Raw genomic sequence first — 18506 nt, 5'->3', positions numbered from 1 at the left:
TGATATGTGTGTTTACTTTTTGATTTTTTTTTTTTTTTTTTTTTTACTAACTCTTTGGGTGTGTCACATGTGTATACAGTATATTATGATCACATTCATGCCACACTGCCCGCCTCCAGTCTCCTCCGAATCCCTTTGGTCCCCCCCAGAACTTTCTGTCCTTTACTTCTTTTGTTTACAACACATTGAGTCCAGCTACTAATAGCCATATGCACGTGGTGTGGCCATCCGCTTGGCCCTGGTTAACCTCCCAGGGGCTGTACCCCTAAAGAAAACTGACTTTCCTTCCCGACGAAGCCATCAGTAGTGCCTTAGCTAGCACTAAGAGCTAGCTCATGTGCCCATGTTAGAACATTGACTGGGGTGCCCTGCCACGGGCAGCCACACTACAGCTGCTGAGTTCACGGGTTCAGTCCAAAAGACATTGTTTTGCCTCATCCCTCCCTGACCTCTGACCTGTAAAAACTCCAACCCTTCTTCCAGTTTCCTGGGAGGTGGGTGGGGAGCGGGGAGATTTGAAACCGGATCCAACTATGTAGCTCTGGCTTTCCTGGAACTCTCAGTGTAGACCAGGCTGGTCTTGAACTCTCAAGAGATCCACCAGCCTCTGCTTTCTGAGTGCTGGGATCAAAGGCGCTAGCCACCTCCGGTTTCTCCAGGCTCTGTGTTAACCAGCTCCAGTACAAGCTCCTCTGATAAGGAAGGATAATCTAGAAAGGACTTGGAAGGCAGTTTGATACTTTGTTCATTTAGCAAAATGATGATGAGGTTCACTTCCAGGCCTCTGAGCTCGACAGCCAGGGTTCCTGACAGCCAGGGTTTCTGAACGGGCTGAGAGTTGTTTTTACAAGGTTTTGCTATATACCTTAGGCTGGCCTTGAATTCAAGATCCTCTGGCCTGCCTCCTCAAGTGCTGGATTACAGGTTTGTACTACCAAGGTTGGTTCTCAATAGTATGATTCTCAAATAAAGGGTGGAACAGTAGGTGGTAAGTTTGCACATGTTTATAAATGTGCTTTTTCCTCTAAATGTCACCATATCACCTCTTTTCACCCAATAAAATGTCACCGTGATCACCTCTTTCCAGCCAATAAAATGTCACTGTGATCACCTCTTTCCAATACGTTGCTCAGTAACCAAACTGGCTCACATTTGCAGACCTCTCCTCAGCCCCTTGGCTTTTCCTCTTCTGTCTGGTCTTTTCAGCCTGTCTCCTAAGTGCAAGCTCCAAGTGTCTCCAGCGGGAACCAGTTCCTTCCTCTGCCTCAGTCAGCAGTGATCAATCTGCTATTAATTCATGCAATTTTATTTTTTATTTACTTTTGTCTTTGGGACAGGAACTCACCGTGTGGCCCTGACTGCCTTGGAATTTGCTGTGTAGACCAGACTGGCCTCAGACTCAACAAGGATCCCTCTGCCTCAGCCTCCGGGGTGCTGGGACTGAAGTTGTACACCACCATGCCCGGCTTGATCTTATAAATTTTTATTGGACCTCCCTCAATTCATTTGTTCCCATTGTCTATGGCAGCTTTAAGATGTAGAATGGCAGATGTGTAAGTGGCAGAGTAGGTGTAAGAACAATCACCAGCACTGAAGGTCATCCTGCAGAGGCCTTGAGCAGAACCTCGCTCTTCTCCCAGTCTGAGCTCTGCTTGCCCAGCACAGCCAACACTTATGCTCGCCCAGCACAGCCAACACTTACTGCTGAGAATGAGTTGGTCCCACACCACCTGAAGAACTGCCTCCACTGGCCAGTGCATATTTGGCTATTGTTCGTCTTTCCCAATCAGCATGTTCCTGCAAGCTTTCTAGTTCAAGAAACGAGAAGCTGAGGCGTCTTATAACAGGACATAGTTTACGGGACCATCCAGCAGGCAGACTATTATCCAAAAGCTAGAGTTACCCCAAATGTTATGGGGTTGAGGCTTTTTATATATTTTGGGCTTCTCTTCCTGCTATATATTGCTACTTACATTCTGACGGGGTGTTTTAAACTACTAAACAGTTATGGCTAGCGATTTCTACCCTGCCTTTGCTCATTCAGTTCCCAGACAAAAGCCACAACTTTTATTTTTATGATAAGCTTTAATTGGCACTAGAGCTGGGCAGATAGCTACCTTCTATGCTGTTGAAATCTATTCCCCATCAATAACCCTGAATTACAACTTGCTATGTTCCATCTGGGCTGCTCTTAATTCCAATTGGCCAGCCCTCATGGACCATGTATTTTCTTCTCTTAAGTCTCAGACTACAAGTTGGAAACCCAAGAACCACGCCTATCTCTTCTGACCAGCTTTGGCTGTATAGGCATCTTTATTCACCAATCAGGGATAATTTGGAGGGGCAAGGTTACTTAGCACCACTTGGGTTTGTCACTTGTGTAGTGCAGACTCTCATCCCTGGGGACCACAGGCCATGGGGGGGCCTGTATTTAGCATTACAATACATGCAAAAGGCAACCTCCACAGGCTAGAATGAGGAGAGGAGACAAAAGGGACACTGGGGGTGGTGAGTCTCATTGGGAGTACTGACCCAACAGGCACATACACACGTGGACATTGACTAGCCTGCATGGCTGTTGTCCGTCTGTTTTCCTTTAGCCTTCGGAGGTCTCTGCGTTTTCTGAGTCTTAGGTGATTCCTGTGGAAGGGATCTGCACCCAAAGGGGCTGCAACCCACAGGTTGAGACCCACTGCCCTATAGAGAGTTTTGTTACTGCTTCTTCCACAGGACTTGAGCCGGTGCTGAGCCTGTAAGAAGCACTCTGACTAGGCAGACATGAGGACCCAGGTAGGCCATGCTCCATTTGTGGCATTGAGACCAAGTGTGCTGTGGCCAGAGCTGTTTTCCTGATGCTGGACTTATCCCCACCACAGGAACAGCTCTCACTTTCTTTGGGTTATTCTTGGTTGGTTCCACATCACTCAGCTGAAAGGCTGAGGTCCTCTGAAATGGAAGGGAAGAGAATAGCTACAGAATCGCCCCAGCGTTCAGAATCACTTGAGCATCCTGTTCAGGCAGTTCTGGCCAGCTGCAGCACTCTCCATTGTTGCAAACACTAATAAAGTAATACAGCTTTCCTTTGACTTTAAAGGAACACAAGCATTTCAGTTTCAAGCATGGCCATAACTTTATAAACTTCTCAGGAAAATGTTTCTAAGTCTCTCAAGAGGCGCAGTACACAGGGTTGTTCCAGAATGGACTCAGTGTTCACTGGGCTCAGAGAAGCTGGGATGGTCTTCTGAAGGAAGTCTTTCATTCCATGAGAGGGAATGGTGGTGTTATACAAAGACATGGGAAGGGTTTGTATTAAAGTATCTTTTATTCTGTTGTAATTGTGGTCTCAGGGGTTCACTGCCTCTGTCTGCTAACCTAGGCCTAGTCCTGGAAGCTACTAGCCTGTGTACAATCTAATCTAGGCCTAGAATGTTTTCAGCCTCTGAGGCTTACTGCTGAATAAGCTCACCCTTCCTAGTTCTCTCTGCTTTATGGCTCAAACTCCTCTCCAGGCTGACTGAGCCAATCTGGCTTCTCTTAGTTTCTCCTGAATTGCTCTGCTTGGCTTCAAACTAACTCTAAACAATCTGTTCTGATCTTCTGGCTCCTTCTCATTCTCTGGCTCATTCTATCTTCACCTGTTCTCTCTCTGCAACCTGTCTATGCAACTGTCCTAGTAAAACTGCTTCCTTCCTCTCTCTGCATTAACCCTTAAGTAGCTTCTCATGAGAAGCTTTCTTCTCATAAGAGTTGGAACTCTCTCTTTTCATGAGAGTTGGACATATTTTGTTCTGTCAAATCTTCCTGGTTCGTCACTCAGACATCACTTTTGAGCATGGCTGTTTCCTTCTACAAACTAACTTTACCTTCATTGTTTGAAATTAAGGGTGAGTACTAAGGGCATGCATATCTGTACTCCATCAAAAGGGATTAAAGGTGTGTGCTAAGGGCTGAACCATACCATGACTAGAAACAGGTTTGGGTTTTTTTTTTTTTCCGAGTAAATAGCTCAATCTAGGTGGGGGTTCATAGTATGATCAAATAACCTGCAATAATTTCCATAAAAGTAGGTGGTGGTCCCTGATTTTGTAAAGATCAATTGCAAGGGCATCGGAATGGTAAGCACAGTGAAAACTGTCATGAGCTGTCCCCAGATCACCCTGCATCTCCAAGGACGACACCTGAGTCAGGAAAATCAACTGCTAAGTAAGTACTTTGGCTCTATATGAGCCAGCAGAGCTCAGATGCATGCCTGGTAGTATCCAGTACTGAGAGATAAGTCAGCAGGGCTGACATACCCACTTGGTGTTCAGTAGGCATGGTGCCCAAGGTCCATTGTGCTTTTAGGACTCCTTAGTTTTGGGGGGTTTTTTGTTTTTGTTTTGTTTTAATACATCCATGAATGTAGCAGTATAGTTGCATAATCTGGATTTTTAAAATGTATTTATTTTTACTTAATGTGTGAGAATGTTTGCCTGCACACATGTGCAGTTCCCTCAGAGGTCAGAAAGGGGGCATTGGCTCCCTGTATCTATAGTTACAGGTGACCATAAACTGCCATATAGGTGATAAGAACCAAAGGCAGGTCTACAAGAGCAGTGCTCTTACACTGAGCATCTCTCTAGTCCCTGAGTTTAGGTTTTAATGCTATTTATTCACTAAGGGGCTACAAAGGCAAAAGTACCTGGGTCCCAAAGTCCTGGTGTAGCTGCCCCGGGTGTCAGGGCAGTTGGCATCTTTGTGGTGCTTGCTGAAAGCAGACTCTAGATGGCATGGAGTGTCCCTCAGGCGACCAAGGAACATAGGACTCTGTGGCCTACAGTAAGCTATCACGACCTGTCACTGACTCCGGGCTCACTGATCATTGGAGAGACTTTAAACTTTTCCTACATTGTGCCCTTCCAGTAATTTCCAACAGAACGTTAGTACCTTTAAGGTTCCTTGGTGCTGTTGTATTGGTTGTGACTTTCTGTCAACGGTGGCCACTGTATGTCATTGAGGTGCTCCTATGTTTACCCTTCAGGGGAAAAATGATTCCACCAAGAGACATTTATTATGTAATTATGTAACTTTACTAGGAAGTGAAAAAATGACAATGACATATTTACTTTGAAAGTGACTAACAGCCAGGCAGTGGTGGCGCACGGCTTTAATCCCAGCACTTGGGAGGCAGAGGCAAGCAGATTTCTGAGTTCGAGGCCAGCCTGGTCTACAGAGTGAGTTCCAGGACAGCCAGGGCTACACAGAGAAACCCTGTCTCGAAAAACCAAAAAAAAAAAGAAAGAAAAGAAAAGAAAGAAAGAGAGAGAGAAAAAAAGAAAGAAAGTGACTAACATTTGTTGGCTGGGTCTTTATACTTCAGTGTCACATCCCACTATCATTCAGCCTTGCCCTGCGTTAACCAAGCCACTAGAGAACAAAGGCAAATGAAAACAAGCCTCTCCCTTTCATTCCATCTCTTCAGCCCATCCTTAGTGCCAAGTTCAGGTTCCAGTGCTGAGGAAGACCCCTCCCAAGCCACAGTCTCTGCCAGTCCACTTAAGACAGCAGCCAACGTCTCAAGGCCTCGGTGTCGATGGGACAACAATGGGGACCTCTCTGCTTGAAGTCCACTGGTGATGCTGATGGTAGGAACCAGCACCTTAATCCCCCCAACATCCAAGAGTGTACCACCTAGGACCATTACACAGCACCAGCTCCACGGCCTAGAAAACACTTAATAAGGGGTACAGTGGACACCAATTCCAGAAGGAAAAAAGCCGAGGACATCTGGGTTTGCCTCAGACATCTGAGATAACTTGTTAAGCAGCACACACTTATCTCAAGAGCAGGCTCTGTGGTGGGTACAGTAAGGGGCTCAACAACAATACCAAGACTCAGTTGGCTGGCTCTGCAGTTACTGCCTCGGTGACCTCAGGCAAGGACATTTCTTGTACTCTGAGCATGTTCCTAAGCCTTTAAATAATGGAATAATTCTTACAATGCACTGTTGATGGGAACAAAATCATGTATGTGAACACACCTCTTATACTACCTGATAAAGGTCCAGGCGCTCAATAAGTGGCATTGAGTCTGAAATGTACAGGAGGAAATTAAAGGAACAACTAAAGCACAGGCTTCTCAATAAGTAGCCAAAGCAGAAAGATGAGTTCAAACCCTGCCAGGGCAACTTAGTGGAATCCTGCTTCAACACAGAAGAGGGCTGGAAATATAGTTCAGTGGTAGACTGCTTGCCTGACTCCTGTGAGGTCCTGGGTAATCTCTGACACCACAAGAAATAATTCACATCCAGTAGATACTGTTAGTAAGTTAGCAAAGTGACTGACGTAAAGCTTTCAAGTTATCACAAGCTGGCCTGCCACAGTAAGGATGCTAGCCGATACCCTTGAGAGTTCACTCGTTTTCACACGGTAGGAGAGTTTCCACTGAAGAGGTAGCAGGCACCATCACATTTCTTCCCTAGGTAGCCTGAACACTGGTGTCAACATTAAAAGGGCCCACTGGCAATTGGGGCCAGAGCTTGAGCTGTGCCTCTCCTTGGGAGATTCAGTTCACACAGACCCAGAGCCACATCCCAGCATCCGATTTGTACATTACCCTGGCTGGAGCTGTCCAACCCACACGACACAGCTTTGTCAGTGAAGAATGAAGTTCTCTGTCTTGGAATCTGTTCAGTTGGCAGCAAGGAAGACAGCAGCCTCATTGGCTCAGTGGTACTATGTCCCACAGCTCAGTGGCACTCTGACACGATTCCACTGGTGGCAGCTGGGATTGTGGGGCTTTCTGAAAGTGCATAAAGGTGTTACTGTCCTTCCAGAATATAAAAGTCTGTTATTTTCCACAGATTTGAGGTTCATATTTGTGAACGCAGTTACAGCTGTTACCTGTTTTAAATTCTCAAGTGACTGGCTCTCAAGTAGATTAATTTTCACTATGAAGGAGCAGCTGAGGAAACACATCCATGGCAAAGAAAGACCTTGTGCTCTTAGAGAAAGCTTAAGAAGGAAAACAGCTAAAATTTGTCCTACAACAGATACATGAACACCGATGATGTCTTTCAGAAGGCACCCCAAAGTGTTACCGCCTAAATGTGATAAGATACTCAGGGTATGCTTGATTGTCATAAAAAACTACAAATATACTCGGATTTTTATCATTATCTGTAACAGTGTCATACAAGTCAGTAGCATTTTGAGGGTCCCTTGAAGGAGGCACAATCAGTGACGAGTTTCCATTTGTGTAGTTTCCAGTGAGAACCCGCACATAATACATATATTTTTTCCCATTGGCATCTGGTCTGGAATACACATCATTTGCGGAATAGGAAGCATTGACAGCAAAATAGGTTCCTTTCCCATAGGCCGTAGCTGTAAAGAGAAAAACATGCTAAAGAAATTTGGTGTAGCATAGAAATCAACATGCAAACCCAATATGTCAACTAATGTAAAAGGAGTGATCAGTTTAAATATTTTGTTTCAGTTCTTTTTTCCCCACCTTTTAAAAATTAAATTTTCCTCCTCAAAGGGACAATCGAGCTCTTGGGGTAAAATATGTTAGTTCTACTGTTAAAATTAGCTCTAGTCTGGCTGACAGTAGTGTGGGGAGCACAGGGAATCCACATGGTGCCCAGGGTGGGTTCTCCCAGCCAGCATCCCATTTAGAGTAGCTGATTGCGTGTTCTTACTAGTAATGCCTAGGTAATTACCTGGCTAGCCTGCATTTTGTGCTGTTACTAATATTATAAGGAAACTTTCTCATATGTTTCTGCTGTTACTAGGAAACTTCCTCAGGCCCAGGTTGGTTACATAGTCTGTTATGTTCTGTGCCCTTGGAAATGACTCATGATAGAAGTCAGTAGAATGCCTTGTATAGTTACTCACAATAAGCTTGGATCTGAACCAACAACCCAGTAGCACTTCCTACACCTGTGTATGAGATTTTTATAGTATTTACCTTTATAAAATGCTCCTGGGATGGGCTCCCAACTATTTGGAATGAGACTTCCATTTTTTTGTTTGTTTGTTTTTTTGTTTTTTTGAGACCAGGTTTCTCTGTATAGCTATGGCTATCCTGGAACTCACTCTGTAGACCAGGCTGGCCTCGAACTCAGAAATCCACCTGCCTCTGCCTTCCAAGTGCTGGGATTAAAGGTGTGCGCCACCACTGCCCAGCAAGACTTCCATTTTAAGTAGTGGTCAGTAAAGTTTAAGTTCCCAATACCTCCCTGGGAACTAATATCCTACTTGGCAGAAAGAGACATGTACATGGGTAACCAACATCTTGGTTGACAAGTTAACACATGAATGTTAGACAAGGCAAGTCCCCTGCCACAGTTGAATACCCCAACCAATGGGAGCAGGTAAGTGTACACCAGACATGTTCCTAAGGAAGTGCCCATCCCTAAATCCTGATTGGTACAATACCTTAGCACAGTTGTTTGTCGATCTCAGGCTTTTAATAAAAGCCCTATAGAACCTTGACTCAATGTCACAGTTCCCAAGTCTGACCTGTGGCCCTGATTGATCAGTCTTGGGGTGTGGTGTTCAATAAACCATCCCTATTTGACTGGGATTGGTGTTTGAGTGGTTTGTGCGGCAATTCCCAGACCCCAACACTTACCATTCTTCCCAGCATAGCTGCGGTTAAATCCATTACTGTTGAGCTGTGGCACAGAGATAGCCTCCGTTCCATGGAAGAGAAGCTTCTCATTTTTTACATTGCCATTCTTTTCATCCATAGCTTTTTTGTGTGCCTGGTACTTTCTCCAAAGAGTTGGATTCTGAATCCTTTCAATCTGTAAGTTAATAAAGAAAAGTGTGCCAAGAGCCCTTGCCAGTGATAGCAAATAAAACATCATTGTCTTTCATAAACACAAATTACACTCAGTTGCAAATTCAGTGCCAAGTGAGTGTTTCTATGTTCAGAATTCTTTTAGGACTGGTAAGACAGCTCAGTAAGTATATGGTGACATGAGTTTGACCCCTAAAGTTGGAAGTGAAAAACTGACTCCACAAAGTTATGGCCCTCACTTCCACATGTGCCAGCCACACACCCCACACAGATCCACACAGACAAGGCTCTTACTGGCCTGCAGCTCATCTAGTTAAGTGGGTTGGCCACTGAGTGCCAGGGATCCACCTGTGTTCTCCATGAAGCTCTGTGGTTACCAGGATGGACTACCACACTTGGATGCTTTCCATGGAGTCTAGGGATTGAAGTCAGACCCTCATGGTCACATGGCAGGAAATTTGCCAACTGAGTTATATATAATTTTCCCTCCAATATGGGTGGCACACTCTGAGTGCTAATCTCAATACTTGGTGAATAATCAATAAAGGTCATGACTTAGAGGCCATTCTGGAACTACATGGTCAGACTCTGTCTTAAAACATCAAAAACCTGAGAAAAAAGGCACGACCACTGTCCAGTTCAGAGTCTCAACATTTCCACATATTTTATATGATTTAGTATTTTTACATCATTTCTCCTTTTATTATTTACCCAACTGTTTCTCATCTTCAACTGTGTTGAAAATTAAAAAAAAAAAATTTATATTCACTCATCTTAAATTTTGTCATTTAACTCAGTTTTTTAAACTTTCAGTTTTGAAATTTCCAGTTTTTTAATTTAGAGCAGTTTCTTAGAAACAGCACATAATTATTTGAGACTTGGTGGTGTAGTTCAGTGGATGGATGAACGCTTAGTGTATGTGAGGCCCTAGGTTCAGTTTCCAGCACCATGGAAAAAAGAAAAGGCAGGAGGGAGGAAGGGAAGAAAGAAAAATAAATCTTAAACTTTATTTTTTAGTAGATGTATTGTCAGCCATTAGCTCTTGGCCATCCTATCAATCAAAATTACTCTCTCACCGGTAGATTACCAGAGAGATGCAGGGGAGGTGAAGACAAGGTTTTAATGAGACAGGATTCCAGAGAGAAGAGTGATACAAAAATAAGCAATGAAGTCCAAGGATAGTGGAATCATTTCTACAAAATGCTTAAAAAAAAAAAAACAAAAACTGCCAATTCAGAATTCTATACTCAGCAAAAATGTCCTTCAAAAATTGAAGGCCGGACCAGAGAAATTGACTGAGTAGGTAAAAATGCCTTCCCTACAAGCCTGGTGACCTGAATCTAACCCCCAGAACCCATGTAAAGATGGAAGGAGAAAACAAGCCACACAAACTTAACTGCTTCTAGGTAATAAAAATATACAAAGTGAAAGTGGGTTTATTTTTAATTTTAGATCATATATATTTGAGGTTGGCACATGTAAGTACAGGTGCTCACAAAGGCTAGAAGAGGAATAACTAAAACAAAAATATATTACCACTGAGCTCAAGGAAAAACATAATTTCAGTTTTGCATATGCTGGTGCTGCACTCTCAGGCTGCCGTAAGCTACTGGCATGGATCTAGAAAACAAACCTGGAACGTGGCGTCCTCTGCAAAAGCAATGCAAGATCTTGACCCCTAGGCCACCTCTACAGACCCATTATGTGAGTGAGCTCATACAGGGTCTCGATTTCAGTTACTGCCACCATTAGCAAACTCCTTGTCAACAGCCGACTCACCTTCTCTATGACAAAGTTTGAGCAGGTCTGATGGAAGGCACTTGCCACCATGTTGTATTCGGTACGGCCAGTTTGAAGATTCACCACAAGCAATTTTTTCTGATTCATGTCACTCCAATTGGCAGGGATTTCAGCTGCAAAGTAGACATTTAGGGCTCCCATGTAGATTTCTAGTATGCTTTGAAAAATCCTGCCTCCTTCTTGGGTTGCAATGGCATAATTCCATATACTCAAGAAATTCCTTATCTTTCTAAAAGGATGTTTGCTGAAAGTGTGGACCATGGACCATTTGTATCAGGATAAACTAGAAAGCTTCTTCAAAGGAGGCAGTAGATCAATGCTAGATCTCTTGCTTGATACAGATGAGACCTGAACCCATTTCTCAGCACCCTCCTCCAGAAGAAAAGCCCCTGATGTATGAAGTTAAGGTTTCCTAGGGTTACAGCCTCTGTTTCTACACCTTCTATTTTGATCATACTAAGGTGTGAGAACCGACCACACACTTTAACTTACCCTCATTCACTGCTCAGCCTCTACTGATTAATTTAGCAGATTATTTACCTAACTTGTTTTGGGCAGTCTCTGCAGTTTTGCATATGCATGGGTTTTAACCAGAACACCTCATTACCACCAGAGAATAGTCTACATGTATCTCCTCATTTGTCTCACTACATCCTTAAGAGGTGGGTGGATGGTAGGGTTTGTCTGTGACAGGCTGCAGAATGCCACATGTGGTGTGTCATTCCTCCAGAGCTACTCAGAATCTGAGGGGTTCATCCATATTGATCCTACAGAAGATGAATATCATCTATGAGAAGCCAACAAGGCCTTCTACAGTTTGAAGGCAGGAATGACTGTCTACAGAAGACAGGGAATCTGTAGGCTGCTTCCTGACTGGTTCCCAAGAACCTTTTGCTCAGGAAAGAAAAGACAACTTGGAAATAAACGCTAACAAATCTGTCCTCTCCTTAGTCTTTGTGTGCTTGAGAACCTTAGGACACTTCCCCCCTAAAACTATTATTTTTCTATTTCTGACTAGGGCAGCCATCACTTCCCCCAAAAGAACTGGCTCCGAAAGTTTATAAGCTGCAGAAATGGGAGCAGGTACGAGATTAGCTGTCGTTACGGTCAATGGTTGTTCCTGGGCAGCTGACTTTATCTATACTTTCCCGGCCACGGTGTATGCTCTGGAAACACAGAGACCAAGATTTCAAAATTATTCTACTAGGGTTACTTGAATTGTATCTACTTGAAATTTTAATATAGCAGGGCATGGTGGCGAAAGCCTTTAATCCCAGCACAGGGGAGGCAGGCAGATCTCTGTGAATATGAGGCCAGCCTGCACTACATAGGGCTCCAGACCAGCCATGCTACATTGTGAAACACTGTCTCAAAAACAAAATAAAAACTGCTGTTTCTAAAATAGTGTTAAACTCGAGTCAGAGTAATATCGGGCAGACATGCTTGAGCATTTAACTTACCTTCAGCTTTGACAAGGCGCTGAACATTGAAACTCAGTCCTCGGGGAGCCCTGGCTGTGTTTGTGCTCAGGTCCACCGTGATGTCCTGATTGTGAATTTTGACAACTGTGCTCTTCTGCTTTGCCTTCCACGCATCCTCCAACTGCATGTTGGCTATTTTGTCAAAACACTGCGTGGTGTTATTATCAAAGTATTGCCACTCCACAAACGTGGAGACATAGTCTGCCTGGCTTTCCTTCTCTTTAGCCAATCGAATGTTCTTGACCATGCTGTCAATCTCATCTCGAGCTTTTACCACGTCTCTGCTAATTCCCGAAACTTCAATCGAAGGTTTCTTCTGGTCCAGGTCGATGGTGATGTTCAGCCTCTTCTGCATCTCACTCAGTTTACTGACCTCCTCAATGTCAAAGTGTCTGACACACTCATCCTCATTGGTGTAGGTAAACTGCTCTTTGGTAATCAGATCCTTTAGCCAGGAGATTGCGCTGTCCACACTGCCTACACTTGAACCACATACCTGGAAAACTGTGAGCTCTATTTTCTTTTCCAAAACCAGGGTGTTCTTTTTGGGGGAAGCTTGCTTGGAAAAGCCAAAAAGGGCTAAAGAGAAAATGGAAATTAATGTTTCTTTTATTCCCTTCAACATCAAGGTTAGGAATATGTATTTCATAAAAGTTAACAACTCACAGGCAATCATAGACATCACCGTCTGCTTGGGAGGGGCTGGAGAGCCTTCTCTTTTTTTCATGTTGTCATAAAAAAATTCCAGAATATGGGGCTGGAAGATAACAACTTTAACTCTCTTCACACACTGCACTGATTTTTTCTGGACAAATTCTTCAATGGCATCTATTACCGCTTTTGCTACTGTGTTTGGGTCCTGTTGAGCACTTCCTTCAAAAAAGCACATTTTTAAAAATGTCAAGGTTAAGATCCACCTGCAAAAGAGTGCAGCATAAACAAGGGATTCTAGTTGTCACAGGAAATAAAAATGCCTGTTCCCACTATCATCAATGTAGACTTCTAATACTACATCAGAAAATAGTTTTGAAGTCCTAGGTACAGTGGGGAGGGTTTGTTCCATGCTCTTCATAGGCCAACACCCTAGCAAAAGACCCTAAAACACAACTTGTAGTTTGTGACATTCACATCTGTCCTCTTCAGCTGATCTGGTTCCCAGTGTCACTCTCTTTCCATTACAGAACCCAGGTGACCTTCCCCCACTTGATTTACTGGTGTCCTCAAAAGATCATAAAAGGAAAAAAAAAAGAGCTAGTATCTCTTGAAACAACATGGTCCTTAGAGGGACAATTTACTACCCCTGCCTCTGCTTGATTTTATGCATGTGTCTGCATTCTTCTGCTATCTCTGGGGACCTGATTTTCCTAAGGCACCCACAACTGTAAGCTACTTGTTATAATCTATAATTCTGGGTGTATTAGTTATCCTGAGCCTCCAGGATGTCTTTCTTCCCCCTACTCGGTCCAATTTTAGCTGCCCAGAAGGATTCAAAGCTGATCATTCCTGTCTTCTGCATGTTCCAGATCTTGTTTCTCAAGCCCTGGAAGCCATCAGCTAGGTAAGATTGTGAAAAATCCCTTTCTACTCATGGGTGAGGCCCGAAGTGAATGGCAGCTGCAAAGTCACATGACAGGCAATCCCACAGTCCTCTGGGCAAGCTGGCTTGAGAGCGGTTTGGATTATTCCTGTTGATGGTGCCCATCACTGTGGCAGAAAATGACAGTAGATACCTTTGACTAAGGTTGTAGACCTGAACATGTGAGTCTGGACTAGTTTTGTTACAATTCTTAACAATAGCAAAATCACAATTATGAAGTAGCAATGAAAATGTTTTTATGGTTGGGGGGGGGGGGGACATAGCATAAGGAATAGGCTTTGATCATTCCCTAGTGGGTTGGGGGACCTTGGAGTGAGGAAAGTGTCTGTTCCCAGGTGAGGCATTGTCAGGATACACTTAGGAAAGGCTAAACTACCAAGTGGCCTTCCTGGTGGTAATCCACCTTTTTGCATGGCCTAAGATGGGTAAACTCTGAGAGGCAAGGTCCCAAAAGACTTCATCTCAGGGTGGCTCCTTGCAGCTGATATGCCTTTTCTGTCATTATTAAATTAATATAATAATCCCTGAGCATTAGCCCACCCTATTGAGCAGACTTTCTGCAGATTAACATAGAGATGAACTTTCATGAATTAATACTGTTTAGGTAAATTAATAATTTTATAGAAATCCTGATTTGATTCAAATAATCTTAGGAAGATTAATCTTAAGAGATGATAATCAAATAATCTTAAGAGATGGTTTTAGTTGTTTAGCTAGAAAGATGTAATAAAGTAAAAATCAAGAATAGAATGTGCCCATTCCTCATAAAATAGTAATTAGAGGCTGCATAATAAGGAATACACACAGTTAGACTACAAAGAGAAATAGGGGCTGGAGAGATGGCTCAGTGGTTAAGAGCACTGACTGCTCTTCCAGAGGTCCTGAGTTCAAATCCCAGCAACCACATGGTGGCTCACAACCATCCGTAATGAGATTGTATGCCCTCTTCTGGTGTGTCTGAAGACAGCTACAGTGTACTCATAAATAAAATAAATAAATCTTTAAAAAAAAAATAAAAAAATAAAAAAAAAAGAGAAATAGGCTTGAGACAAATTAGTGATCAAGGAAAAACATTCATCTAGGTCAGGTCCAAGGATGAAGCCACAGGTGTGGCTATGACAAAGCAAGGCCACATGCAACTGTTGCTTCGATCACACAATGAGCTGATAGAAGGAAACACTGCTTTGATCTTAATATCAGCATCCTTCTGTAACTCTCATTTTGTAACATTTTATCTGTGAGGTAATTTTCTAAGGAACTTTTGTCTTGGAAGGTATAAAAAGGCCAGAGAAAAGAAATAAGGTCATTGGCTTGGGGGGGCTCTCCCCTATCCATCCATTCACCGAATGTATATTTGTCTATGTGTAGGTATGCAAAAATATTTGTGGAGTGGATGAGATAGCGGCTGGGCCTGACATGAATGTATTTATAAGTTTGTGTGTGTGTGTGTGTGTGCGTGTGTGCGTGTGCATGTATGTGTGTATCTACTTGCATAAAAGTTTTTCTTTCTGTGAGCGTGACTTTCTTTTCCTGGTTCACAAAAGTTAATTGTGCCAAGCCTCCTTCTCACCTGGCCAGTGAGGCTGTTAATTGTTAGAGGGTTTCTCTAACAATCCTTTATTTAATTACCTGCTGCTGCCAGCAGGAATTAATTACCAAATGTGTATCTGTCTGTCTGACTATACGTATGTACAGTTCAAAGAGTTCAGAGTTTCTTGTTAGGCATTCCTGCCAGCCCCAGATGTGTAAGTTTTGTTCCATAAGTAATATTGAGCCTATAAATCACCACCACTGTCACCAGCCCTTCTGCTATCCCCCAATCACCAACACTTCTCCCTAGCCATTGCTTTCCAGAGAGGGAGAGGGAGAGAAAGAGAAAGAGAGAGAGAACTGATGCCACTCTCAGCAAGGTGTCACTGTCATCACCCAGACTCAGGGAGGACCAAACCCTTGGGCAGTGGACGCGCTGGGATGGAGCCTTAAGAGCCTGTGGCTACGAACCTGTGCCAATAGCTGGTAGACAAACGGATGAGTGGTTCCGTTTTTCACATTCTTCCAAAACACAGGAAACTGATCTCCTGACATCACGCCCACCATCAACATGAATAATATTCTTACATTTCAGTAATCCACCTCCAGTGACTATATACTCATGGTTACCCTGTTGAGCTGTGAAACATAAAACAGATTCAGAATCAGATGTCAAACCTACTCTTTGAACAATCAAGATATCTAATCTGGAGAGGAAACATTTTATGAATGAAAAGCTCTTGAAGTGCTATGTGTAGTGAAATTCTAAGGCTTAATTTCTCTTAACTGTAAGACAACCCTATGCTTTTAATTTTTTCATATTTCATTCTTTAATAGAATATATGACCTTTTTAAAATTCTTTTTTAATGATTTATTTATTTATTTATTATTTATTTATTTATTTTATGTATATGAGCATACCAGTGCTCTCTTCAGATACACCAAAAGAGGACATCAGACCCCATTGCAGATGGTTGTGAGCCACCATGTGGTTGCTGGGAATTGAACTCAGGACCTTTGGAAGAGCAGTCAGTGCTCTTAACCACTGAGCCATCTCTCCAGCCCAGAATATATTATCTTAAGATTAATACATTGTCTTCCCAGCCCCAAGACCTTCCTCAGCATCCTCACAGCCACCGTATTCAATCTTCCCCTTCACAGTCTGGCACCAAGAAGAAGTAGCTTTGTTCCTTACCCAAGAGAGAACATTCTTGCTCCACACTTGGTCCTGCACCTTCCAAAATTGCTTTGGAGACCCCTACATGAGAAAATCAAGATGGTAACTTGACGGGAAAACCTTTGTATCTCAACACATCCCATCACAGAGCATCCACACCTGGGCCTTACGGATAAAGAAGAAAGTTTCAAAAATGTTGCTGTTTATAAGAATGAATGCAGGCTTTTAATTCTAACTCTCAGGGTTCGAGACCACCCTGGTCTACAGAGCAAGTTCCAGGAAAGCCTGTCATGGAAAAGAAGAAGAAGAAGGAGGAGGAGGAGGAGGAGGAGGAGGAGGAGAGAGAGGAGAAGGCTCATTGAAATAGCTTTTAAGCTATTAATTAACATGAACCACCCCTGGCCAACAAAACCATTTGGTACAGAAACACTTCTTTCGAGGATCTGCACAATGATTTACAACGTGACGCTGAATCCATCTCAGTGAAATACCTGATTTGAGAGTAAACGTGGCTGATGTTGAATTGACAATCACATCCGCCACTTCTTTGATGATGTTCCCAGTGGCCACTTGGAAGAGGATTGGGCCAATATTCATTTCATGCACTCCTAACGTGGGGCTGGAAAGACTCCCATAGATACCTGCCCAGAAAAAAAAAAGCAGAGTCAGTCACCAAGTCAGCAGAAGCAAGAGTAATTTGGGTTGCAGGTCACGCTATTTCTATACTGGTTATCTTCTACTATGGATCGGGCCTGAACAGAAGGATCTCTTTGAGCTTAGTAGGAGTGTGGGGCCAACCCTGGGCAACATAGCAAAACCTTACTTCAAAACATAGTTTCAGTGAACCCCTAACAAAATAACCTTAAAAACACCAAACCGTTTGACAGGGAATTATTACTTTGTACTGTCTCTTGGAAAATATATATCACATTATCCACTGTGGGTGGCAGTCTCACTGATAATTTAAATACCCCACTGTATAGATTATATAGTATAACCCACCTTCCGTTTTGAACCAAGTCCTATGACCAGGCCAGTGTCTTTTATACTCATGTGTATGGAATATAACTTAACATGTTCCACAGTTTGACTTATCAGAAAAATTATCACCACCATCCTTTACCTGTCACTAAACAGCTACTTAGTAACAAGAAATCACTGGTCAACTTAAGAGCTTTACTGAACCTTGTGTGTCTTCAGCCTTGGGATTTTTGTCACTAGGCTCTCCATTATTTCTTTTGTCAAATTCATCTGAAAATGCCTGGAAATATAAACACAGTTTTGGCCATTAGACTTCCTACTTGATGAATGTGTTTGATTCATGGAGGCTTTTAATTCTATATGTACACATATAGAATTGGAAAATGGTAACTCTCAAACAATGTTATTGAATTTGCTTCTATGTTTTTAATGTTATAAAAACAAACATTCAATTCCTTTTCTACAAATGTGTCCTGTAAAAATAGATATGTGAACAGTGATGTAACACAAGGGTAGTAACCAGGGTGCTGTTCACAACAGAGACAAGACAGTTAAAATCCAGTGGAGGGTCGGTCAGCACACTTTCACATGTGTTAAATCAGTAGCCATTAAAAATGGTATCTTCAAAGAATATTAAATGGTATGTAGGAATGCTTATTATATACTCTTAAGTGAAAAGAATATTAAATTGCATATTTATATAATCTCATCTAAAAAAAATCATACTTGTAGCAGAGGAGACTGAGATAAGGCTGACTAAACAATTTCCACATTTTGGGCTACTCGACATGTGCATCGAACATGCAGTTACCTCTTAACCACGCAGCTCAGACACAGCACACCTAGAAGCCATGGTTAGACCTCAGGCTCTTGCTTTGCAATCTGTCCCAGTCTTCACTTACAAATAGCTCTTTTTGTAAGTGTAATTTAAACTTAAATGTCTTTAAATCTCGACAGTTTATCATATTTGGACAGAGAATAATAGCATTTAAATGTATTAAAGGTATCAGTGGAGACTAACCCTAGAGTATTCTATGTGTAAAAAAAAAAAAAAAAAAATGAGACCAGCTGGCAGTGGTGATGCAAGCCTTTAATCCTAGCATCAGGAGGCGGAGGCGGAGGCGGAGGCGGAGGCGGAGGCGGAGGCGGAGG

The 18506-nt window shown here is 42.8% G+C and overlaps 1 protein-coding gene across 1 annotated transcript in view; it reads right to left on the bottom strand.

Moving 5' to 3' along the window:
- Positions 1-6980: 6980 nt before the first annotated feature.
- Positions 6981-18506, bottom strand: part of Parp14 (poly(ADP-ribose) polymerase family member 14) — a 32218-nt gene continuing 20692 nt past the window's right edge. Inside the window, exons 9-17 of the mRNA XM_028752226.1 lie at positions 17559-17634; positions 16865-17014; positions 16392-16454; positions 15667-15834; positions 12735-12941; positions 12048-12647; positions 10567-10700; positions 8617-8791; positions 6981-7364 (exon numbers count right to left, since the gene is read on the bottom strand). Of these exons, the coding sequence (XP_028608059.1) occupies positions 7075-7364; positions 8617-8791; positions 10567-10700; positions 12048-12647; positions 12735-12941; positions 15667-15834; positions 16392-16454; positions 16865-17014; positions 17559-17634 (1863 nt within the window). The 3' untranslated portion in view covers positions 6981-7074. The remainder of the gene's footprint in view (positions 7365-8616; positions 8792-10566; positions 10701-12047; positions 12648-12734; positions 12942-15666; positions 15835-16391; positions 16455-16864; positions 17015-17558; positions 17635-18506) is intronic.

Source organism: Grammomys surdaster, unplaced genomic scaffold (genome assembly GCF_004785775.1).
Source record: "Grammomys surdaster isolate TR1022 unplaced genomic scaffold, NIH_TR_1.0 125889, whole genome shotgun sequence".
NCBI lineage: Eukaryota > Metazoa > Chordata > Mammalia > Rodentia > Muridae > Grammomys > Grammomys surdaster.
This window is presented reverse-complemented; position numbering and strand designations above follow the sequence as displayed.